The sequence below is a fragment of the Panicum hallii genome, chromosome 9, assembly GCF_002211085.1.
Source record: "Panicum hallii strain FIL2 chromosome 9, PHallii_v3.1, whole genome shotgun sequence".
NCBI classification, from domain to species: Eukaryota; Viridiplantae; Streptophyta; class Magnoliopsida; order Poales; family Poaceae; genus Panicum; species Panicum hallii.
In genome coordinates, this window is record NC_038050.1 from 12,153,891 (window position 1) to 12,178,917 (window position 25,027).

General features: G+C 46.8%; 2 protein-coding genes and 1 pseudogene across 2 annotated transcripts; 1 reads left to right on the plus strand and 2 right to left on the minus strand.

The window, feature by feature from the left end:
• Positions 1 to 2,581: 2,581 nt before the first annotated feature.
• Positions 2,582 to 3,742, minus strand: LOC112872788 (annotated as a pseudogene).
• A 1,019-nt stretch (positions 3,743 to 4,761) lies between these two features.
• LOC112874073 (transmembrane and coiled-coil domain-containing protein 4-like) lies at positions 4,762 to 9,241 on the plus strand. The gene is made up of 15 exons (XM_025937238.1): positions 4,762 to 4,973; positions 5,094 to 5,175; positions 5,286 to 5,660; positions 5,765 to 5,930; positions 6,041 to 6,193; positions 6,308 to 6,405; positions 6,564 to 6,655; positions 6,868 to 6,938; positions 7,012 to 7,147; positions 7,819 to 7,878; positions 7,978 to 8,060; positions 8,177 to 8,253; positions 8,383 to 8,453; positions 8,535 to 8,592; positions 8,676 to 9,241. Exons 1-15 carry the CDS (start codon positions 4,762 to 4,764, stop codon positions 8,799 to 8,801), a joined length of 1,860 nt encoding a protein of 619 aa, XP_025793023.1. The 3' UTR covers positions 8,802 to 9,241.
• Positions 9,242 to 9,335: 94 nt separating this feature from the next.
• LOC112874072 lies at positions 9,336 to 18,918 on the minus strand. The gene is made up of 12 exons (XM_025937237.1): positions 18,016 to 18,918; positions 17,838 to 17,917; positions 17,034 to 17,215; positions 15,172 to 16,123; positions 14,967 to 15,094; positions 14,110 to 14,169; positions 13,972 to 14,022; positions 13,811 to 13,881; positions 12,912 to 13,057; positions 10,961 to 12,820; positions 10,731 to 10,888; positions 9,336 to 10,616 (listed from the first exon to the last, which is right to left on the minus strand). The coding sequence occupies exons 1-12, from the start codon at positions 18,468 to 18,470 to the stop codon at positions 9,579 to 9,581; spliced, it is 5,181 nt and encodes a 1,726-aa protein (XP_025793022.1). The 5' UTR covers positions 18,471 to 18,918; the 3' UTR covers positions 9,336 to 9,578.
• Between the last annotated feature and the right edge of the window lie 6,109 nt (positions 18,919 to 25,027).

The window sequence follows — 25,027 nt, forward strand, 5'->3', positions numbered from 1 at the left end:
CCATCAGCATCTGATTTTGTGGGACCTCATTTCACATTCAACTTTTTCATCACTGAGACTAAACCGCCCTTTCTTTCCTCCACCGCATCACTGATTAGTGTACTGTGAGGTTCTGTAGCAAGCAGCTAGAAATTTGTCAGGATTCCTGCAGATAATCACACCACTTCCAACAATGCTTTCTGCTCATTAACAGACCTTATTGACAACAGACAGTTCCGCAGTTTCCCTCTTCGCAGATTGGAACAATGTGGAGATACCAACCCCAGATGTTGCTGCACCTTCCTATTCACTCTGTACAACGACAACTGCTTTTACCTTCCCATGAGAAAGAAGTCAGTGACCAGACATGCTTCCGACGCGACACGTCTCCGATGCTTTCTACCTGCAAGACATAACATTGCTGACAATGATGTCTGGTTTTGCCTTCCCACGTTGCTACCGTGGATGGGAAGTAATGCCTGAAGAGGAGTCCTTTCTACGCCGCAACGCCTTTAACCGCACCCAGGTGCTTCCAAACTCAAGTGTCACGGACGCGTTTGTTGGGCGCGTGTACCGCCGGCGTCCGCGAACTGATCTGAAGAAGTTCGGAGATTAGGAAGCTGAGTTAATTAGGCAGTCAAATATTCTAGAGAGTTTGTTTCCTTCTTTTTAGAGATAGAGTTTGTGTTAGTTAAGGAAAGAGGAGATTGTTAGGCACCTGATCTATAAAGGCAGCTTAGGAACTTGTAACCAGATTTTCGAAGGAATAGAGTCCCGGACTGGGTCTGTTCCTCGGTCGTTCTGGCGCATCTTGCCGCCGGCGACAAGGGCAGTCCTCGTCCAGCGTCTCGCTACCCCATCCGTTCTTCCTCTCAATCTGCTCTTTTGCTTGTTTCTCCCCAGCGCACTGCACCTCCCAAGCGTCGCCATACCAGAAGAGGCCATGGACTTCACCTCTCAGAGCGCTGCAGATTCTTTTTTGTGCGTGTCTAAATCATGCGTCATGCTTGATCCGGAGCCACGCAATCACAATTTACACGACGTTATTTAAACAAAGTAAAAAAATTACTGAAAAATAAACTACCCCCATTGGAGTTGATCTGTGATGGTGAATGCGAATGGTGAATCGGCGAGAACCACGACAGATTCCCTGATAGAATTAGCCAATGAAAAGGTGAGGAGCTGCTTTCTGGCAAATGCACTTCAGGGCCCCATGCATTCTGTATGCTGGATTGCTGATGCTGATGTGCTATGCAGCTTGTGCCAAGCAGTTTCCTTGCCCCGGCTCTATTAAGTCTATATGATGAGCTCACTCACTAGCGATTCTTCAGGATTTCAACGAGCTACTGTCGTCTCTGCTCATTTGGTGAAAGACTGCGGCGCAGCAACCGTTCTTGATATGACACCGTAATATTCCGTAACCCGGTTTACGCAAGCGACTTTAGCATTTTGTTCTCACTATATCAACTGTGTAATCCATCGCTTTCTTGATCGTGATCAGGGAAGGCATACCACAACCCATTCTCAATGAAAAAATTTAAAGAACAAACGTGTGCAGAAAAATAAGTTCAGCAGTTCACATACCCATCAGTCCCAAATCTCTCAACCTAATCTCTAAGTCCTCCTCACCTACTCTTCCAGCTATATATATAAACCCTGCACATCCCCCATTTCGTTCTCCTCAGCTCCATTGCAAACTAGAGCGTTCTACCACCACATCGCACACTGGCAGAGCTACATTAAGGCCAACCTCGGCCATGGCCCCCTTGCTCTGGAGGCAGTTCTGATGAAGTGAAAAGCCCAGCCACTATAGCTACTACTGCATGCCTGCCTGAACTGCTGTAAATTTGCGTGGCTACAATGCTATACATGCATGCATGTCTACACTCATTCGGTCTCATCGCTGATTGCTTTTCTAGTTAGCTCTATTCTTTAAGGCTTGGACACTACTACTTTATATTCGTAGTGTAATTAGAGACATTTTCCTCAATATAAGCACTTGATGCACAGTTGCACACACCAGCAAATTAGAACACAATCGTCATCAGATCTTAAGCCCGGGTATGTACTTGTTGGTTGCTCTCTTCCTCCTATACAAGGGCACAAGCCACACTCCGTCACTCCTGCAGCTGCTAGCTGACGTCGCTGTGCTAGCTCACCAACGGCTAGTATGCCTACCAACAGTTCATTTCCAGGTTTTCCTTACCTATTTCATTCATTGCATTCTCACGCTAGCTACAGTTCTTCAATGTAGCTAATTTATTTAGCTTTACATAATATAGCACTTAAGTTATGTGGTTGTTAAGATCATGATGAAATTGGCCACCCCTTGACTTCAATCCTAGCTCCGCCACTGACACCGCAATCTAAAACCCCAAACGAAAAGGTAAAATGGGGTGTTGCCGATCATGGTGGCCGTGCCCAAGATCGCGATGGAGTGGCTCCCTGGATGCTGCTGGCCTCTCTAGCCATCGTGCTCCTGCAGCTTCAGCGCCGGGGCAAGGCAATCGCCGATCATCGGGAACATGAAGATGATGGACCAGCTGACCCACCGCGGCCAAGAACGTCAGCAGTCGCCGATCATCGTGAGCTCATATTCAAACTATCCAAGGACGTCATCTTCCGCGCGGCGAGGCTTGGAGAACTCCTGGAGGATGGCGATGAACTCGTCCTGGCCCTCGCCGTCGCGGGTGCCGAACGCCGCGCGAAATATGACGTTCTTGGTCAGGTTGAAGATGAGCTCGCCCAGGTTCACGGCCTCGCCGCGCTGGACGTCACGGCGCGGACTCGTCGTGCACTGCCACCCACGTCTCCGCGCGCCGCCGGCTGAAGAGCTTCATCGCGCACAGCTTGCGCATCTGCCGCCAGAAGGTCCCGTAGTGCGCGAACGCCATGTCGGCGCGGTCGTAGGTCAGCAGAGTACGCGATGGCCACGGTGGAGGGGCGGTTCGAGAACGCGCCGTCCTGCACCTCGCGCGCGTACCCGGGCGTCGACACCTCGAACGCGTGCAGCCGGCCCAGCTGGAGGTGCAGGCGTGCAGCAGCCCGCCGTACTGCTCGGCCAGCGCTGCCAGCCCGCGGTGGGTCAGCTGGTCCATCATCGTCATGTTCCCGATGATCGGCAACGGCTTCAGGCCCGGCGGCAGCGGCGCCTTGCCCCGCCGCCTAAGCTGCAGGAGCACGATGGCCAGAGAGGCCACCAGCACCCAGCTCAGAGGGTCTTGGAGCCACTCCATCGCGATCTTGGGTACAGTACAGCCACACCATGATAGGCAACACCTCTTTTTACCATTTCGTTTGGGGTTTTAGATTGCGGTGCCAGTGGCATGTACAAACAACCGGTCTAACCATGCATCACTGAAAGTAGCAGCGTATTATTTTGACCATCAAACGCAAGATATTGGTCATGTTGAACAGCAGGGGCTTTATTGTCTACTAGAACATTTGGCGCGCTTCACACATCCTATGGTTTCAGCCATCAATTAGACAGCTAAATTTATGCAGGTCAATAAAAGGCAACAATTGCTTAGTTCTATCTGTTTCAAATGATAGATGCGTATCATAGGAAAAATCTATCTAGAAATCATAGTATATGCTAAAAAACATCATCAATAATACTTGTTCTATTCAAAGTCTTGTTCGGCATCTCAGTCATCAAACACCCGATAAACAAACTCACTGTCATCAAATACTCATTGCCGAATACATGGTGGGCATATACCTCGATAGCGAGTAGCAGGTAACTGAGTCCCTTGAGATTCATGACGCCGGCGTGCTGGGAGCAGCACAGTCTTACCGTCGACCATCTGACCGATATTGCCGTTGGCCACCGCCACCCACCACGGTCTGGATGGCGCCCTCGAGAAGTAGAACAACGGGACGATGGATGGTGCCAGCTCAAGCAGCGACGGGTGGCACGATGACCTCTTCCACAACGTGGCGCTCTTCGTTGCCCACGGCGAATCTGAGCAGCGGTAGATATTTGAATGATGGGAAAGAGTAGAGAGAGGGCAGCCGGGTGAGAGGAACGAAGAAGAAGGCGATGGACGGGAAGAGATAAGTTGAGGCCTACCATATGCCTCCTGACATGCGGGCCAGCTGCAGCCGTGCCCTTCCCGCGGGACTTCTATTCTGAGCGCGCATGATCAGTTGCTATACTATCGCAGAGCACGTGTCCCACTGCTGCATGTACAACCCATATATTGCAGGAACAGATAATGTTGAAAAAATAAATATTGCTTGAAAATAAATAAAGATATTTAACAGAAAAAATATTCTAATATATTCCTGGTCCGAAAATAGGCTTCTATATTTAATACTATAAAAATAGGCTTCATAAATTTAACATCCACATCATTGACATATTGATTTACTTGCCATTTTGCCTTTTTTATTGGTTTTGTTTTTCCATTTTACTGGCTTGTGAAATGGCAAAAGTGTCCCTATGGCTTCGCCACCGTGCTGAAGAACTGGGCTGAATAGAGGAGTGTCAAGGGCCGGATCTTGGTGGCATCCTTGAGTGCAGCCCAAAATGTCGCTGGGCTGCCATTTTGGTCTTCCCGGCCGGCGGCCCACGGGCACAGCACGGACCGCGCCGACCGAAACCGCACCAAAACCGCGACGCCCGTGTCGACCACGCCGCGCAAGGCGCGACGCAGCACTCCACCAGGGATCGACCACCCCCGCGCGCCACGTCTCCTACCGACCCGAGCAGGCAGCCACCACCCCCCGGCCGCCCGCCCGCGCACTCGCCGGCGATCGGGTCCCCACCAGGCAGTGGCCATGGCCTCGTCGACGCTGGGCCAGACGCAGCGGTACGCGGCGGGGGCGCTCCTGGCCCTCGCGCTCCGCCAGGCGCAGACCCACCAGACCGTCCTCCTCGGCTCCCACGGCCTCGACGAGGAGCCCCACCCCGACGAGGCCACCGCCGTCGAACCCGACGCCCGCGACCTCTGGACCCACGAGTCCCGCGGCCTCCTCCGCCCCGTCCTCAGGTGAGGACCGACCATGGCCGGCCGGCCTCTCCGGCCGATCAATTCCCCAGTGCATGCTCGAACGCTGGCATTCTCCATCGAATGCATGATCCGTGAGGGGTTCTCGTGCGTTTCTTGTAGGTTTCTTGAGATCGACCCCAAGGCCTGGGCCGGGGTGGAGAAGACGGCCGCGTCCTCTGATCCCAAGCACCACATTGGCGCCGTACGCACTGAATGAAATGCATGCCAAATAAAGATTTCGTCTTGAATAATTCACATCGTTTTAGCGGCAATTCATATTGAACCATGCGTGTCCTCTTGCCCTGGATGCAGTTTCTTCGAAAAATCTTCGAGGACGAAGACGACGACGAGAAGGCCCGGTCCGAGAGATCCGACCAGGAGCTGGCGCTCGCCAAGGCCGTCGACGCGATGGCAATGGGCCTGGAGTGCGGCATCATCGAGTCGGCGGCCGAGGCACTCAAATTAGCGAGCTGCAGCTCCGACGACGACGACTCGGCGTCGTCGGCGCGCGGCAAGGACTACCGGAAGATGGCGGTGCTGTTCATGCTCCTCTCGGCGTGCGTCGCCGACGTGAACATGGCCGAGGAGGGCATGGGCTCCCCGCGCGTCACCAAGGGCTACGACGCCCGCCACCGCGTCGCGCTGCGGCTGCTCGCGACGTGGCTCAACGTCAAGTGGGGCAAGATGGTCAGTCCTCTGCGCCATGCCGCCATTGATTCTCCGTTGCCAAGAGACAGCATTGTCGCATCCCGTCGTGTACAGCTTTGTGATTGGACATCTTGGCATTGTAGGAAGCTGTCGAGATAATGGTTGCTTGCTCTGCTATGGCTGCAGCGAAGGAGGAGGAACAGTCACGTGAGAGTTCGTCGCCGAGAAGCAGATGGGAGAACTGGAAGCGCGGCGGGATCATCGGCGCAGCCGCGCTGACAGGAGGAACGTTGATGGCTATATCTGGGGGTATGAACTGAATTCACATGAAGTCCTAGGAACCATTTGAAATGTCAGATATTGATCGGAGCTGTACTCTGTATGCTCAAGTTTGCTGAACTTTTCTGCTAATCCGACAGGTTTAGCAGCTCCAGCAATTGCTGCAGGGTTCACTGCTCTGGTTCCAGCGTTGCATACACTTGTACCTATAATCGGAGCTAGTGGTTTTGCTGCTATAGCTACTGCTGCTGGGCACACTGCTGGCTCTGTAGCGGTTGCAGCATCCTTTGGAGGTGGGAGCCTGAATGTTACTTATTTACGCATATCTGAACTGGCATTAATTCAGAAGTCTTTGATCATGACTCGTGAGTATCAATTAATCATCATCTTCTTAATTTTGAAATCAGCTGCTGGAGCTGGGTTGACTGGGACCAAAATGGCCACAAGAATAGGGAACGTTAAAGAATTTGAGTTCAAGACCATCGGCGAGAACCATAACCAGGGTGTGAGTTTTTGTTCTGCTTCTATGCGCACTGTGACTTTGATGCTCAAATGGTCTAAGACGGCACACAGCATGCTATTATCTATTGTCTTTTAGGACAAAAATATGAGAACGAAGTTTATTGATCAGATTATCCATTCATGAATGTTTTTGTCTTCCAGCGCCTAGCAGTTGGCATAGGTATTTCTGGATTTGCTTTTACTGAGGAAGATTATTCGAAGCCATGGGAAGGATGGAAAACTAACTTAGAGAGGTACCTATTTCTTATGTAGTTTCATGTTACAGAAGTAAAGAACCATGACTAAACACAATGCATTCTGAGCAAACATAGAGTTCAGATAACATGGATAACAATGAGTGTCGCATGGCTATTATATGTGTGAAAAATAGCTTGCAATGCATAATTATTAATAAGGTTGCCTTGCATAACTAGAGGGTTGATGAACTTCTTGCTGATATTGGCAGGTACGTTCTGCAGTGGGAGTCTAAGCATGTATTTGCCGTCAGCACAGCAATACAGGATTGGCTAGCCTCAAGTAATTTTCACTTGAGCACATAATTTCCACTGCACTTAACCATTATATTAAAACAATCTGGTTATCACTGTAGGAGTTGCATTGGAGTTGATGAGGGAAGGTGCGATGCAGACTGTGTTGAGTGGTATCATTTCAGCATTTGCATGGCCTGCTACCTTGGTATCTGCTGCAGACTTCATCGACAGCAAATGGACCGTCGCTATTGACAGGTCCCATTTTGAACTCTAATTGCCCTGCATTTTTTGATTCTCAGCAAAATGTATGTCACTATATTGTAACATAAGAGAACTATGAAATTTTGCATTATTTCTTAAATGGGAATATTTTTTCTAAAAAATAAAAAATTCTAATTAGATCTAAAAAATCAAAACTAATCCATTTTAAATCAGAAAAATATGAAACTAGTATAAAATTTTTTCTAAAAATATAACCTATCTATTATTGCTCTATTTGAAACTTATTTATTGAAAAATTATAGGCATAACTACAAGCAAACAAATATTATGAACATAAAAAATTGGATCTGAATAACTGACAAGTAGAGTGTCAATAGATAGATAGGTTATATTTTTAGAAAATTTTTTATACATATTTCGTATTTTTTATTTAAAATGAATTACTTATGAAATTTTTTAGTTTAAAATTGTATATTTTTAATTTTCACAAAATGAAAAACCACCTTTGAAATCACCTAAAAACCAAATTTGTATGGTTTCGATAGTTGGATGGTCTATATTATCCGGTTTTGTAGTTATAGGTTGAAAATCGGATTTTTGTGATAGTTCGAAAGTGTAAACCGAACTTTTTTTCCTTCTTAAATTTAGCCTCGTCTAATGGAATAGCTGTTATGTTCACAACTCAATCTGGTATATTCATCCAGGGCAGATAAAGCTGGGAAAATGCTTGCTGATGTTCTGCTCAACGGATTGCAAGGAAGCAGGTTCTTGGCTTCTTGCTTCAACAGTGTACTTTTCTTCAGTAAATCAACTTCGCTGGCTTCATGGAGCTAACATTCGCACCGGTACCAAAATCATTCCAGGCCTGTCACTCTGGTCGGGTATTCGCTAGGAGCTCGTGTTGTGTTCAAGTGCTTGCAGGAGTTGGCGCAGTTGGGAAATAACGGTACCTGTAAATGCCTGCACATTGCAAGCCTTTTTTTCTTTTCTTTGTTTTTTTTTTGCGAGGAACATTGCAAGTCAATTTGTAGCTTACTCTGCTACCACGTTTGAGATGGACAGAGGGAATCGTTGAGAGAGTTGTGCTCATAGGCGCACCAGTTTCAGTTCAAGGTGAGATGTGGGAGTCTGCCAGGAAGGTACGATGAATCTGAGCATTGCTTCCTCCCTTGTGAATTCTGTTATGTGCTCCAAACAACGCAGTGACGAAAGCTTCCTCCCTGAAGAAAACACCATTCCTTCCTCCCAATGGCCATGTCTCTTTGCAGATGGTTGCTGGCAGATTCGTGAACGTGTACTCCACAAACGACTGGATTCTCGGCATCACTTTCCGCGCCAGGTGAATCCCACTCATGCTAGCCTTTCGGAGCTCATACTTTTGGCCTGTGCCGGCAGTGACTGATGAACTGCTTCCTTGCAGCCTGCTCACGCAAGGACTGGCCGGCATCCAGGCCGTCGAGGTTCCTGGAGTAGAAAACGTAAGCCTCACTTCGCATCCAACTGATCAGTGAAACGTACTCTCTGTCCATCCATTTACCTGGATTTACTGCTGGATGCACAGGTTGATGTCACCGAGCTCGTCTTCGGGCACTCCTCCTACCGGTCGCTTCTCCAGGAAATCCTGGGCCACCTTGAGCTCAACAGCTACTTCCCGGTGTTCCATCCCTGCACGCCCAGGGAAAAATAGCTGCAGCGATCCATGCCCCGGCTCGTCGTTTGCACAGCCGCCGGCGGAATTCAGCGATGGTTTGTAGTAAATAAAGGGACGGTTTGTGAGAGGAATACGCCTGAAATCGCTGTGCTAATGTGTCTTTCCGACTTGTATAGAAACAAATGATGCTTGTTCGTAGTGACAACTTGCCGGACTAGGGACAGTGTCTGCCTCTTACCTTAGCATTGGTTGCAGGATGGGCGCTTCGGTGCCGGTGCGGCGGTACCCGGAGAGAGGGTGGCCGCCGGCCGGCCGGGCGGCGGCGTGAGCCTGGCCATGTCGGCACACGCGCGGTGCCACGGTGCGCAAGCCAGACGACATCGCGTCGCAAGGACAGGGTTGCACCCGGCGCTTTGTGTCACGGCAGCTAGGCAGTCGGTTCACACGTCGATCGTCAGCCGCCCACCAGAAGCTTCTACTGCAAACCGGCCGCAGCTGAAGTTTTGGCCTCTGGATGAGGCGGAAACTCATGTTGGGATGCCAAGAGCTCCGTTTAGCTGAACAGAACGATTGCTTTCAAAAAGTTGAGAACCTACCTTCACGGGCACAAATTAGTGGACCCTGTAAGCTTCAAATGCTAGTTTAATCATATTCCTGCTCTGATGGATATACACTACTAGCAACCTGGTGGTGCCAACTCGGTTAATAAGCTTTGCTCCTATACTGACTACGAGGTGAGTAGGTGACCATATGGGACTATACAAAAATGTGAAGCCGACGAGGCAACGGCGCATCGTTTTGCTACCGCGGAGATCAACGGTGCAGGTACTGGCACTTCAAACCCTTGTAGCAGTGGCCATTCTCGTAGTATTTGCAGACCCCTCTTTGGGGCTGCCCTCTTGACGACCTGGATGACCCACCGCTGCCATGATCATGACGGTAGTCGTACCTCCGAGGACTCCGAGGGTGGTTTGAGCTGCCCCGCCGGAATTCGGTGCCATGGGAGTGCCTGTCATGGTGGTGACTCCCCTGGCTGCCCCGACTGGCATTGCCAGAGGATGGATTCCAGCTCCTGTTGCTTCCTAGAGCCTCTCCCCAACCTGCATTCTTGTCGCCATTTCCCTGTCTCTTTGAAGCTTCCCGAGAGTTTCCGAGAGCCTCATCCCAGACAGAAGAACTATTGTCACCGTTTCCATGTCTCTTTGGGGCTTCCACAGAGTGCCTGCCTGTTGGTGTAGTCGCTTGGTGACTAGATGATTTACGGTTTTCGCTGGCACCAGAAACCGATTTAACCTTTGAGCTCTCACGACCAGACCAATGCAAACCTGAAGATTTTCTGGTTCCCTCTGGAGATGAACTTGTTCGTTGCCGGCCATCAACTTTTGTGCTCCCATCTGCAGAAGAACCTGAGGGTTGCCAGCCAGAAGCTTTGGCACTTCCCTGGGTGAAAGAACCTGACCTTTGCCAACCTGAAGCTTTTATGCACCCATCTGGCGACGTACTTGATCGGCGCCATGCACCCTCTGTAGACGAAGCTGGTGCTTGCCAACCTGAGGCTTTTCTGCTCCCATCTGGAGATGAACTTGATCGCTGCCAACCTGAGGCTTTTCTGCTCTCATCTGGAGATGAACTTGATCGCTGCCAACCTGAAGCTTTTGCGCTTCCTTGTGTAGAGAGACATGATGGTTGCGAACCTGAATCATTAGTAACCCCTTCAAGCGATAAAGCTGGTGGTCTCCAACCTGAAGCTTTTGCACTCCCCTCTAGAGATGAGCCTGAGGGTTGCCAACCTGAAGCTTTTGTGCTCCCATCTAGGGATGGACCTGATGCAGCGCTTGGTTTTGGTTTTACCTGAAAGAATCAGAAGCACTATGCTCTTTAGTTAAAACATACCAAGATTTTTCTATAGTCAAAAGATGAATCAAGTTGGAAGCTCACTCCAGTTAGATATTTGAATAGCATTACCTCCTCTGTTTCTCCAGGACCTGTGGAGGCACCTGAGTTTCCCTGTTGCATCTTTTTCTCCCCTTGTGTTGGTAATGTTTCAACAAAAATATTACTTCCTCGGTCTGCTATCACCTCCTCTATGATGCATGAAGCGTCTTTTCCATCAGTTCCAAGACCTGTAGAAGATTTTGTAAGATTAAAAGTTGTCAAGGAAGCAAACATAGAAAATGGTAGGCATTTTTCTTAACCTGAGGAAGGTTGGAGAGCAGGTGTTGGTGAAGGCATTGACCACATGTCATTTCCAGGGTCATCTTGTACACCCCACAGAGCAGAATCAACAGCTTCACCCTGATAGTAATTTGGTTCACCCCAAGGTGACAATGCAATAGGACTAGAGCATTGTGGTTGTTCTTCCTCAGCTGAAGCTGGCACAAAATTTTCTGAAGGCACGGCTTCATGTATACTATATTTTTCACAACTTTGTTCCGTTAACGATTCCAACACATCTGATACAGCAATCCCTTCAGCATCAGATACAGGATTAACCAGTTTGTTATTTCTCTTTACTGTAGTCTCTTCAAATAGATGCTTCATTTGAGTGATAGTTTCCCTATCTCTTAAATGTCTTTCTTCTAGACATGATCTTTCCTCGAGTGAATGCAAGCTATCAATTTTACTAGCAGGTTGGCCCAATGGTTCTGATACAAAAGATATCAAAGAGTGGACGCATGTGTTTGTAGCTAAATCTTCAGGTGCTACTGATGTTGATCCTGACTGGTTCATGGAAGGCTCCTTCCTCTCCAGTTTTGGGGTTGGACTAGGGTACTCACACTCAACATCTTGAGTTTTTGAGGAAAACACTGGGCCACTTTTAGGTTCAGGAAGCTGATCAAATGGTGCATTCGATGCGTCAGGTCGGCATGCTTTGTGCTGATTCGTGGTTGCCTCAGTCTTACTAGAATTTGAGGTAGATGTAGATGGACCTGTTTGGGGAAGGCAGGCAGGAGCTCCTGACTGAATAGACACAACAGAAGCAGAACTCGAATCTCTGTCTTCAACAGGATTTGTTGGAGAACAGCTCTCAGGCTTTGCTAAAGCAATAGATAACTGCAGGTCATGAGCACCAGTATTTATTGCTGAACTCCAGTAACTGCGTTCCTGCTGGCACATGGCTTTGAACTCTGGCAGACTTGTAGTACTATGAGAAGTAGCAGGGTCCCTCTCAGATTGTTGTGCAGTAAGAACTGAAACTTTATGCAGATTACTCATAGTGTCAGTTTGCAATTGGTCCTCCATAGTACAACCATCAGGATGCTGCTCCACATTACTCTTGCGACTATCATTCATGGGCGCTATGGTTGAATTCCACATACCACCATTGTCCTGACGACTATCATGAGAGCTAGGTGCTGCATATGAACCTGCTGAAGATAGAATGGTTGATGAATAGCTAACCTGATGCTGAACCTTGCCATGCAAAGTGTGAGCATCATTCAGTGACCTCCATGGTAAAGTTGCACCCAGAGGCTTTGGATCTTCTTTTGTAGTATCAGAACCCTCAGCAAACTGCCTAGATGGTGCATAAGAATACACGGCATTATAACCAATAGGGGAGGAAGAGTTATTTGCAACTAAATTTGAGTTGATTCTATCTTGCCCTGTGCCTGCCCATATTGATTTATCACTGGTAGAGACTGCTGAAGGCTGAACGAAATCTGTCTGCTGTTTTTTGAGCACTTCAGTCAACAGAAGTGAGTTCTCTTCACTCTCAAATGTGAGCCATATTCTCAGGTTGCGTGGGAAGTAAGTTACCCACTTGGATAACTGCGAAAGAGTAAACGGGCCCTGAACAGTTCCCTTAGGATCCTTGTAGTGCCAAACTTGTTCTGGCTCAGTGTTATTTGATACAGCCCCAAGCAATGCAGGCTCTGCTGTCTTGTTTAAATTAATGTTACTTCCAGCTCCTGATTTATGGCCCACATCCTCTGTTGGTGCACTACTCGTGTAACTGCTTCCATCCAGGCACTTCTGCATATGACTCTCCCCAGAATTCGATTGTGCTCCTTTTCTTTCTAGATCTGGTCCATTCCTATTTATGGTCCAATCAACTGCATAAAAAATCAACAAGCAAATTTGCAAAAGTTCAATATAACCAGAGCACATCATTATAGATAGGAACAGTTCAGGTAGATTTAGTACCGGCTTTCTTATAATCCTGTTCTTCAGCAGATTCATAATTTGGAGCCATGTGGGGATCAGCATGTACTTCTGGCACTTCATTAATCATACGGGCTTTTCCTTCAGGAGTGTCCAGAAGCTGCAACTTTTCTACACACTCTCTCAATGTATGATACAGTTAAGGATCATAAATGATGATCACTAAAAGCATGTTTGATGCCAATCATAATTGGCATAGGCAAGTTGGAGCCTTAAGACACTTAAGGCTACGAAATAAATTCTAAGACATAATTCTTCTAACAAGATTCTGACATCAAAACCACGATAATCAAAAGAAGGCCATAGAATAAAATCTTTGAGCTTTTATCAGATGTATCGTCTCAGTGCAATAAAATTTTAATCATATTTGTCAAAAGCTGTAGTGATAGTAAATCTTTAATAAATATCTCAGCAGTTGGAATTCGAAGAGAATGACAAGACAAAGCTAGCAGGCCAATTCAAATGTGCAAATAGTGAAGGAAAAGAGGAATGATCTTTTCTAAAAATTTATCGCTGAACATCTCCAGATTAGTATGAAGCCCAAGGTACTTAGCAAACCCATAAAAGCATATTCTCAAGAAATTCTTTTCTGAATATTTAGCATATCCATAAAAGCATATTCTCACAGAGGTTTTGCTGAAACTTCAATAAAGAAAACCGTAAGTTTCTATGTTTTTACCGAAATACCAAAAACAGTTTCCATGATACTAAAGGGTTTTTTCCGACTCTCCATCAAGCATATGCAACTAAGCATGCAACATGGTGATAAAAAACTGAGAACTGCTAGATGATATATCCAAAACAAATGGTCCCCAGGGACAAAGGGGCAGAAGGAAATAAAAAAAAAGGAACAGTAGCACATTACTACAAGAAAAGGATATTGCTTTCGACGTCCAGTTTCACTAGCACGATCACGAAGATGGCTCAGCCTCTGTTTCTCATTTTCCAACCACTGGAAAATAATTTAACAAAGAATGTCAGGTTATTCTAAAATAATGAAGGTTCAGCATGCAGCCAATGTCCCTTGATAGATTTTGCTTACATCTTTAAATCGCAGAGATTGGAAGATTTTAGCTTTCTCATAGATGTCTACCTGAATTGATAAAAAGGAAAGAGGATATATCAGACTATGCAAATTTGATATACAGATGCGTCATCATATATTGAATCACAGCAGTACCACTTTTAACCGGGTGGTTAGACCAAACTTCATACTCTGACGTAAGCGCTTGCATTCCTCCTACACAAGGACATGCAAACCTACAGTTTAGAGAGAAGAAAGCACAAGAAAATACTCCACTGCTATAGTAATAAGGAGAATCAGAGATATTGCATTAATAGCTAGAAAAATTACAAATGCAAAAAATTAAAAAAATAGTCCAGCATGTATATAATAAATGAGTAATAGATTCACTATGGGGCAATTCTAAATTGTCAGCAACTTCTAAGGAATGCAAACAGTATACCACATCATAAGGGTATTTAGCCAAAAACAAGGACAGATTAAATAGTCAAGAAAATAAGCATCATTGTGTACTTAACCAGATTGAATGGAACAACTGAGATAAGATTCCGTATGATTGTGTTAAAAAAATGAACTTAGTACTATAATGATACTCAACACCAAACACTGATATTTTTGTGCTATTAAATTAAGATCCAAATCAGCTTCACCAGCAATTCTAGCCAAAAAATAAACAATATATTTCTAGGTTGAAGCAATGATTTCCATTGCTCAAGTAAACTTTAAATATACAGATTATGCTAAAAACCATTACAAACTGAAAAGCCATTTATGATATTTTCGGTATCTAAACAAACAAACTGCGAAGCTATCTATGATACTTTTTTGTAATAACATTTATTTGTGCTAAAAGTATATACTGAGTTAATTAGCCTACAAAAAGATACCAATATATGACAATTTTCAAATCAGTTAGGTTCATTCTACAATACTAGCCAGGTACTGAAAAATAAATGTCTGCACTGCATCTCCTTGCATGCATCAGCGCAGATTTGTTTTCTTATTCTTCTTACCTCTGTGAAATCTTGATTTGAGATCGTATCCATTGTGATAACCTCTTTTTTATCTAAATTTGATATCTCGAGAGCATAATCTGTTGTCTTTTTACCGATACTGTATCGCTCTGCAACCTTAGGTGTACCTGCATATAGAATAAAGCGGCGGTTACGTAAGAATTTAGTAGCTCAGTTCTGTACTATGTAGAAGCAGTATTCTTACCAACAACTTTCACTAGACGGTACATATCTTGCTTGTTGCCAAGACCAGAAATTCTTATCCTCACAAAAGAACCGGCAATTTTGTCAGAGAATGCAGCATCATTGTCAATAAGATCCTCCAGCAAGCTGCGACGCAAGTAAATTAAATTGATATTGTGCATGTCAATGGCTGCATAATCCTCTAGATTAGTTGTCAGTTCTCTTTCAATCTTCTTATGAGCCTTCCTTCTCTTATCAGAACCTAACTTAGCTATCAACTCATTATATCCTCCAGCGTCTGCTTCAGCAGAATCTGAATCAACTGCTCGTTGACTATCTGCATTTAATGTTGGAGTCTGTTTCACAAGATAATGCATCTCCAAAAGCTTCAACATCTCAAAATGACCAACACGTGGTTTTCTAAACAAATTCCTAAGCCTTGAATCACACATCACTTGACTTCTTCTGCGAGGATCATGGAGGTTATTTTGCTTTATATATTCAAGCAAAAGAACCTGGACATCAGACTGGGAAATATAGGAACTATCACCATTTCTCATGTGTCCAATGAACTCCAATAGCTCAGATGAAGCCCATTCTGTAACACCTGGCAAGGACATCCCTTCACTTTTCGATCCATTTGGTAAGCTTCCAGCACTGTTGATTGAGATTCCACACTGCCTAGCAGTAATACTACTGTCTTTTTTGCGTTTCTGTCCTCTTTTTCCTGAAGAATTATTCCGTCTTCGTTTCCTCGAAGAGATGTCAAAACTAGCATTTTGGTCATCATTTGCATCATATAAATCATCAGACGACTCCTCTTTCTCTCTCCTACCAGCAGTAGTAGGGACACTCCAATGGCTCTTGGCACTGATTAGCTCTTCCAATGTTAATAAATGCTTCCCTTTCAGATCCAACCAATATAACTTGAAAAGATACTCCCAGCTATTTTTATCATCAAAATCAACACCAACCTGAAAAGGGTGTCAGAGGATGACCAACAGATCATTTCAAGATGTGCACAACTAAACCTAGGATGGAATTATGGATCAAAGCATTTATATGTCAAAAAGGTAGTACTGCTTGTTTCAAGCAAGGTCTCTGCTGAAAGCAGAAGAATACTTATCAAATTTACTAGCAATGCAATGGTGTAATTTATCCGGATCAGTGTCCATTCAGTTAAGGCATGAGTTCCTAAAAATTACTTAGTATCTAGTTCACCCAGGTAAAAAAAGATCAATATATTACGACATTTTGAGTTTCGAAGGTGATGTCAATATATTTACTCGATATATATCCTTCATTCCTTCGAGCTAACACTAAATTTTTGCATGGCAAATTAACATCAAGTAAAGCCACCCCTGCCTACAACTTGAAGCTAGCAGATTTGGAAACACTACAATGTAAAAACATCTGGAAAAGGTATGGTGTTTGATAGGAAAATTGCGTAAAGTTGCAGTATAATAAGGATATTAACACAAAATCACGCCTCACTAGCAGAGATCGATAAGAAATTAAATAACAGTATATGTCAGATCCTGCCATATAAATTGTCATAATCTGGATTCCAAGGTGAGCACAACTTATGGTCAGGCTATCTTAGTCACTTGGAGTGCCAATTTATGACTTTTTTATGCCATGTCAGCTTGCTAGCTGTAAGTAACTATTAATCATGCGTTTAAGTTTGAACGCTCAATCGCCAAAACTTCAAAGTACAAGGACCCAAATGAAGCATAAAATAAAGCTTGGGACCAATAATGGTATTACTCGATTGTATTTACTTTTTCACTGAGAGCAGGATTAACCTTCTTCCTATACATATCTTTGTGTACAAAACGTTCCGTTATTGAAGAAATGGAAAGTATAGGACGAAAAGTAGGGTACCTTTGCGCCATCATCTTTGGATTCTATCAACAATATTGTACCATAACATGTATCACAGAAGCCCTTGTTCCCTCTAACACCAAAGAATTTTCCTTGTTTGATGCACCCTTTGCAGACGGAGTACGTGCAGGTATAGCACATGTATTGTACTGCCTTTTCACAGCTGCTGCATATGTGCCACCCTGACATGTGCGGCATCAAGAAAGTGCATATGAAACTGATCCCTCATGAATTGTAATTATTCACACAATCATAATTCATCAATGTGATAAATCATCAAAACAAGATGCTTTTGTAGCCAAGCTCCTACCCAGATACAATATACTGCCAAAAGAACGCATTCTTCTCTCCTCTGTCAATCCAAGTACAATAAATCCCTTTTGCATCCGGACTTTAAGCGGATTATAAAAAATCCCCAACAAAGAATCATTCTAGAAAGCTATACTGTTAATTTTCCCTCTTCTACCCATCTACATAGTAACATAAAATCAGCTTCCAATTGCATGCTGGAGGTGACTGAGGTGGCAAGATTACCATAATTGACTAATTTATTTAATGTTGGGAGTATATGCATTAATTACCATTCGTCTGCTTGAATGTTAATACATTTATTTCTTTCAAACATTTCCTATTTTTTCAACAGCAATCTTTGCTTGCATTATCTCAAAAGTCATGATCTGTCAAAGTGCTAATAACAACATCTACTTGAGCATTAATTTTTACTACTACTCAGTATCTAGTATTCTACTAGAAATGAGTCAGCATTGAAAACAGAGAAGCCAGGGTCCAAGAGAATAAGCTCACCACAATCCCACTTGCCCCGAGCCCGGAAGAAGGACTCGTCACGCTTGATGCACGCAGGATGGTACACCTTCGGGCAACCCCTAAAGGCACAAGTGACGCCTATCAGCACGGGCAATCAAACTCCAACCTGCATTACCGTTCCGGGATATACAACATCTAATGGCCATCGCACACATACCTCCGGTCGCAGACCACGAGGTCGCCCCCGTCGAAGCAGATGAAGCACACGACCTCCTCGTCCTTCTTCTTCACCGGCTTCACCGGCGCGGGCGCGGGCGCCGGCGGCGCCCCGTCCCTGTTCTTCGGCGGCCTCCCCCTCTTCCTCTTCACCGGCGCCGCGGCCGCGGGCGGCGGCTGCTGCTGCTGGTGCTGCGGAGCCGCGTCCCCCATGATCGATCCGAGGAACTGCTGGTCGTCAAAACCCCCCTCCGCGTGGCGAGGCGGCGGGCGCTCCTCCTCCTCCTTGGGCGCCGCCGCGGCCGGGACCTGCAGGTGCAGGTGGGGCGCGGGGGGCGCCCAGCCGCGCAGCGCGGCCGGCGCGGGCGGCGGCGGCGGCGGGAGGCGGAGCTCGGGGGGCCAGTCGGCCTCGCCCGGCGAGAGCACCTCGGCGCCCGGGCCCGCGCCCCCGTCCATGGATCGGACCGGGGGGCTCGCTAGACCGGAAACCCTAACCCTAGCCCGGCCTCCGCCCTCGCCGTCGCCGCGGCGCCCCCGTGAGGCGCGAGAGGCTCGGGTTGGTGTACGACTGCGAGCGCGTGAGGAGCCAGCGAGCGAGAGGGAGAGGGCGAGCGGGGGGAGCTCGAAACGGGAAGGCGGGGGGGTGGGCAGGCAAACAGGCGAGCTGACGCGCTGGCGTAAAACGTGGAGGGCTTTTCCCACCCGGTGAAAAAAAATCGGCCGCGATCCGGGTGGTTTTCGGCGGGGGGCCTTTTGGCTCCGCCGGGTCGGTGCGTGCCAGCCACCCGGCGACGCGACGCGACAGGAGCAAGAGCGAGGCAGGCACGCAGGCAGGCAGGCAGGCGCACGGACGGGAGAGGGAAAAGGCTGGGGCCGGCGGGGCCGCGCCCTTTCCCGCCGCGGCGCCGGTCCCCCTCCCCGGCGCGGCGGGGCTCTCTTTCCTGTGCTCGGCGCGGCGGCGATTGGGCGGGGCGGGGCGGGGCGGGGAGACGTGTGGCGGGCGAACGTGGTTGGTCGCTGCAGTTATTGGCGGGCGGGCGGTGGCCGTGTGTGCCGTGCGTGGCGGCGCGGTCGCGCGCGAACTTTTTGACCCCTGTGTTGTGTGCGTGGTGCGCGGCGACGTGGGTTGGGCGGTTTCTCGGCGTTACGCCGCGGTTCCCGGCGCGCTCCCGCGGCCGTTTCCCGGCTCCTGCGGTACGCGGGCGGGCGATGCCTTTGCCGTGGGCGTCGGGTCGTGCCGTCGTGCCTGGTGGGGGCGTGCGCCCGCGCGCAGCCCGGGCCACGGCGGACGAAGGATGGCGAGCACGCTTGGAGGATCGGGAGGGAGTAGTGCCGGTTGCTGGCGATACACCGGTGCAGTTGCGTTGCGTTGCGTCGCGTCGCGTGTGGGAAGTGGCTGTGAGGGCGCCCGTGTTTACACCTAATGACACGGGGAGCGATGCGGGTCTTGTGTTCCGCACATGATGGGCAGCCAGGCAGAAAGCTCCGGCCCACCCTCGCCCGCTATCTTTGCTGGTCCCTGGTTGCAGCCACGACTACACGCTTCGCCGTCGATCGTGTACCGCCCCAGCCTAACTTTTCTCATTTCTGCACATGTTGTAGGTTTTGCATCGCTCGCTCTGTGAGCTCGGCTCGTCTCACGTTCCAGCAGCTAGCTATATATGCTGTGTTGCATGGGGGCAATTAATGACACTGTTGCTGTTTTTATCTTCTGCGGTCTGTGACTGATGGTAGTTTGATGAGGCCTCTTTAAAAAAATGGTACTACTAGTTGAGTGAGAGGTTGGCTAATCCTCTGCTTAAACAATTTGACGTGCCCCTGGCTGGTTAGACGGGCTACGGCCTTTTATCAGCCGTACATGGGTAGTAGGAGACTGCACGGCAGGCATCATGGTTTACGGCCACACGTTACCAAGATGTGAGATAATTTAGCCAAACCTATCAGAAGCTAGCTATCCGTCAATTTTATTCGTCGTACTCGGAGAACTCGACAACCTTTTATTTTAGGAACAAAACGTTGACGTACACATGCGTAGACTCACGCCTTTATAAATAATACAAGAGCGCAAATATATTTTTTTTTCTATAAACACCTCACGGCAAATATTGAGATTAACAAAATCAGACCACACCAGTTTTTTTTTTATGGATACGTCACGTACCACTGGAAGAACATTGTTGTTAATTTATTTTATAAACTCACGACGTTACTCTATTGGCGACATGTTTCTCAATAAACGATACTTTTGTGGTGACTTGACATGAACGTACGCCGTACGTTTATGCATGTGAGAGTCTGCAAGTGCACTTATGTTGTTTGTAGAAGATAAAAAAAAAACTCACGCACCCACGGTACATATGCTTGTCGCGCTGCACGTAAAGGCGGAGAGGACCGGAGAGGAGTACCATCGTAGCAATAGCACCGCGCCTCCTGTTTAACTCGAGTCGCAGTACAGCTGCAACTCCACTGACGATTCAAACAGCCCAGAATCCCTGCCCTTTGGTGCAGGGGCAGAGCCAGGCCCGCGCTAGACGTGCTGCAGCACGGGTTCGGTCTAGTTAATTTATTATAAATCACTCCGGTATTTAGAAATAAAGCAGTAGAATTAGTTATAATTTTAGCTAATCTTTTACTTGCCCATTGAGGAAGTTTGAGCGTCGCCCCTGCTTTGGTGGTTAATAGGGCTGGTTCTCTTATCTGCGCAATCTTACCGTTGGATCTGCAGATCTCCATTCACTCTCCAACTGAACAAACTGCAGCTCTATGCTACCACAACCTGCGCCAAGAGAAAATGAATGGCAGCGGCCAAGTTGGAGTGAATTAAGTGCATGCGTTAATAATAAAAGTGTATCTAAAGCCGGGCACTCGTGCTTGTAGATTACCAGAAGTCACTAGAATTGTTGGAGATCCATAACCCGACACTGCTGGTTCTTGGAAAGCTGGCACTGCGATAACCACAGGTCAATGTGCCCGGCGATCTGCTCCCTCACTGCATTCACAGCTGCTGGGGATGAGCAGTTGGAAGAGTCTCCTAACAAATATGTAGCGAGTGAGAATTCTCATCTGAATTGGGTGGAAAGAACACGCTGTATTTTCCTAGACATCAAAGTAAACAAAAAGGAGCCACTAAATGAAATGACAAGACAAGTGTAATGTAACAAAATCACAGTAGCTTCACGGAGCGGTAAACTTTTCCAGCTACCTTCAATCCTGAAAGGACTCTTAGGGTAACCTCTCAGATCAGTGCCATGTCCGCAATTTCTGCATTTGATCAAGTATTGATGGCACTGCATGCGTTTTTGGATTTCTGTTAGTGCAGTAATATGGCCAGTAGATTCAGAACCGGATTGCCTACAGTGCAACAGACCAAACTATGATGGACTCACTGTCTTTCGATGATTGCTGCTTAGAGGCATGGCGCCATGGATCTTGTGAACCGTTGGTAAACGCAATTTTAGAAGCTGCGCATATTTAAAGGAGCATTAGAAAGAAAATAAGACAATGATTTCCTCGGATTTTCATTGGTCACACGACACGACATGGAACCGCCAGCTGGCAAATTTCTTTTTTTTTTCAAAGGTTCTGGCAAATTTCTTAGCCCGTCCAGAAGTTAATCTCTTCCATGTTCAAACTTTTTTCCCAAGAGAAAAATGGATTCTAGCAAAATGTCTTGGATGCTCTTTCATTTATCGCATGCTTGATTTTCTAATGGAAATGGGAGCTGGAGCTTTTGAGTCTCGATGCTAATCCTTCGGTGAGTCGTTATTAAATAAACAAACAAATAAATAAGAGAATCCTAGATATTCTAAAACATCTTAGCTAGAAGTCATTTCTGGGGTCTTCAGGGACATTACCTGAAATAAAATCATATTGCAAGGCTGAATACTCTAATACTCAGCAAGGCTTACCCGGAATTAGGTATACTTAGCCCATAACTATCCACATCTGCCCTTAGAAAAAAAATAACCCAAATTACCCAAAAGGTTGGTTTTTTAATTACCCACGCCGTTGTTGAGAATTAAAAAGAAACAAGCAATCCACATCTATTGTTTTGTTTCTAAATTACATACATCCATCGTTGGAAAAAAAACTAACCTAAAATACTATAGAATTTTGATTCTAGGTTACTTACCCCAATCCCCAAGCCTTGAGATCTTGTAACCCACTAACAAGATCAACCTTACCCTGCATGGACTAAGTGAAAAGTTCGAGTGTAATTGAAAGAGTAAAACATCCAGGCAAAAAAGAAACAGTGATATCCACGAGTGAAAATTGTCTCCACCATAATTGAATTTTTTTCTCTTCCTCTTTTTCGCTACCTCTGTATATCAACGAGCTTTTTAGGGTTTGAGATACCTACATTCAGAGGATCCGGGGCATTAAAATAAAGATGGCACTGAGGTGAGGTAGTGCAGGCGCATCGAGCGAAAAACTATCTCCCCCGTTCTTAACTTTTTTCTCTTCCCTCTCTTCCCCTTCTTCTCTACCTCTAGCAAAATCTGATGTGCTTTTTAGGGTTTTGGGTTACCTATATCCAGTAGATCTAGAGCAGATCTGGGGCAGCAGGGGGGTAGCAGATGATGGTGGCGGGAGAGATGACGGCAAGGCGGGCGGTGGGGCGATGCCTACCTGGTCGATAGTGGACCCTGATTGAGCGATAGGGGGACGGAGGCGAGCACTAGCGATGACTTGGTGGGGGAGCGTTGAGATAGCGACGGCGGCGGATCTTATGGCAAGAGCCACCAAAGACGGTTAGGGTGGTGGCAGAGGCGGGTTCGAATAGTGATGGAGGTGAGCTCGAACGACGTGGGCAGATGGTGAAGGGTGAGGAAGTAGGGGCGGCGGGCCATGTCGGCATCACCAAGGCGGAGGGCGGCGATAGTGAGGCGGTGGTGTAGGATCAAGAACACCGACTAGAGGGGGGGTGAATAGGCGTTTAAAAACTAAAACCAACAACACTAGAGAAATTTAATTAGTAACAAAAGAAAGCCCTATGTCGTGCTACTACTATGTCTAGAAAGGTTTGCAACCTAGGGTGACAAAATACAATTCAAGCTCTAGTAAAGTAAATTTCTCAAAATAACAACAATTAGAGAGAGTTAGAGAAATAACCAAGCTTGACACACAAATTTTATCCCGTGGTGTCGATGACTTGCCGGTCACCCCTAATCCACGTTGAGGTGGATTCCAAGAATCAACCGCTCCTCTATCAAGAACCTCTTGATCTTGAGCCGGCTAGAATCAAGGAACCTCTCTACACCTCGATTTCACTAGAGTTGCTCTTCACCACTCCGGTGAGGTGAGCACAAAACCTCTCACAACCGAAATCGGGGCTTCTCAACAATCTCCTTCAAGAAGCTCCACGAAATCACCTTCTCCAAGCCGTCTAGGGAGCGGCAACTCCCAAGAGTAACAAGCCAATAAACCTTGCTTGAAGATTCCCTAGTGCCACAAAGCTCAACCTCTTGATGCAATGCACTAGGAAGCACTCTCACTCTCAAAAATGCAAATCCTTAGCAAATGTGTGAGAGAGAGGGATGTCTTAGCTCTAGAGGGTCAAGAATGCAGTCCAAATGGCCAAGAGAGAGACCCAAGTGCCGGGCAATGGGTATATATAGACATCCCATCAAAAACTAGCCGTTACAGTCTTTTCTGCGAGATCGCGGACCGTCCGGTTTCAAAAACCGGACCGTCCGCCGTTATAATCCAGAGAGTCAGAGAGCATTTAATGCGTGTCAGAACTAGCCGTTACAGCCCTGGCGGACCGTCCGCACCCAACTAGCGGACCGTCCGCAGTTAAGTGTTCCACAACTCCAGAGACATGAGGGTCTCTGGAACAAAACTGGAATTAGCCTGCGGACCGTCCGCCACAAAGGGGCGGACCGTCCGCCGTTCAACCTAGAGGAACAAGCAGAGACAACAATGTTTCTGGATCAATTTATCAGAGTGACCGCGGACCGTCCGCACCACAGAAGCGGACCGTCCGCGGGCCACACAAATTAGACAGACCAGAGAACATCCTTTCTGGAACGAAAAAGAGTTACAGTGGCGGACCGTCCGCTCAGGAGAGCCGGACCGTCCGCCAGCCACCAGATAAACCCTCTAAGCCTTTCTGAAACGGTAGCGGACCGTCCGCACCCAAGGGGCGGACCGTCCGCTGTTGAGCAGTCAGCACTCAAATATGTTCTTTTTCAAAACCCGGCAAAGCGTAGTTAGCCCTCATGCATGCATTTAGATATTTTGAGCAAAATGGCACTAGAGACCTGTCAAGCACGAGTACATGACCCCTCTTGATAGTACGGCTATCTATCCAACAAATCCGGTCACTTAACATCCACTAAGCACCTTGTGACCGGTAAAATTCAAAAGATCCTATTTTATACCTTTGCCTTGAGCCCAAACTTTTCTCATCGTCTCCAAAAATCCACACGTTCGTAAATAACTCTCATTCATCCGTGGATCAACCTATACTTATTTTCTCAAAAAGAATTGTTAATCCACAAACCGTTGTCATTAATTACCAAAACACGAATTAGGGGCCTAGATGCTTTCAGGTGGGCGGCTGTGTCTTGAGAGCATGAATGTAGAAGATAAGGTCTGAGGTAGGTGAAGATAAGAAGGAGCAATGGTCGATATGAGCGGTTCATTTTTGGAACAAGGACCCAGAAATTCGAGTATGTGCAGGGAGAAAATTGTTCGAGCATTGGTAGATGCATCCTTCCTTAGAAAACACTTAGCCCTTGTAGGACACACATTTAATGACCAATAATACAAAATAATAAGGAAGCTTGTGGAGAAACACACATGGATATACTCATAGCACAAAACAATAAGGAACTTATCCATTATTACTAAATAATTGTGAGATCGATTTTTTAGGTGTCCCAACCAGTTTCCTAATAAAATCCCAATACTTAGCATCTTATCACACTCTCCAAAGCCATCATGTCACATGGAACTATGGAAAATGCGACTAACTTAGATAATTGAAAGATATCTAGATCTCTAAGTGG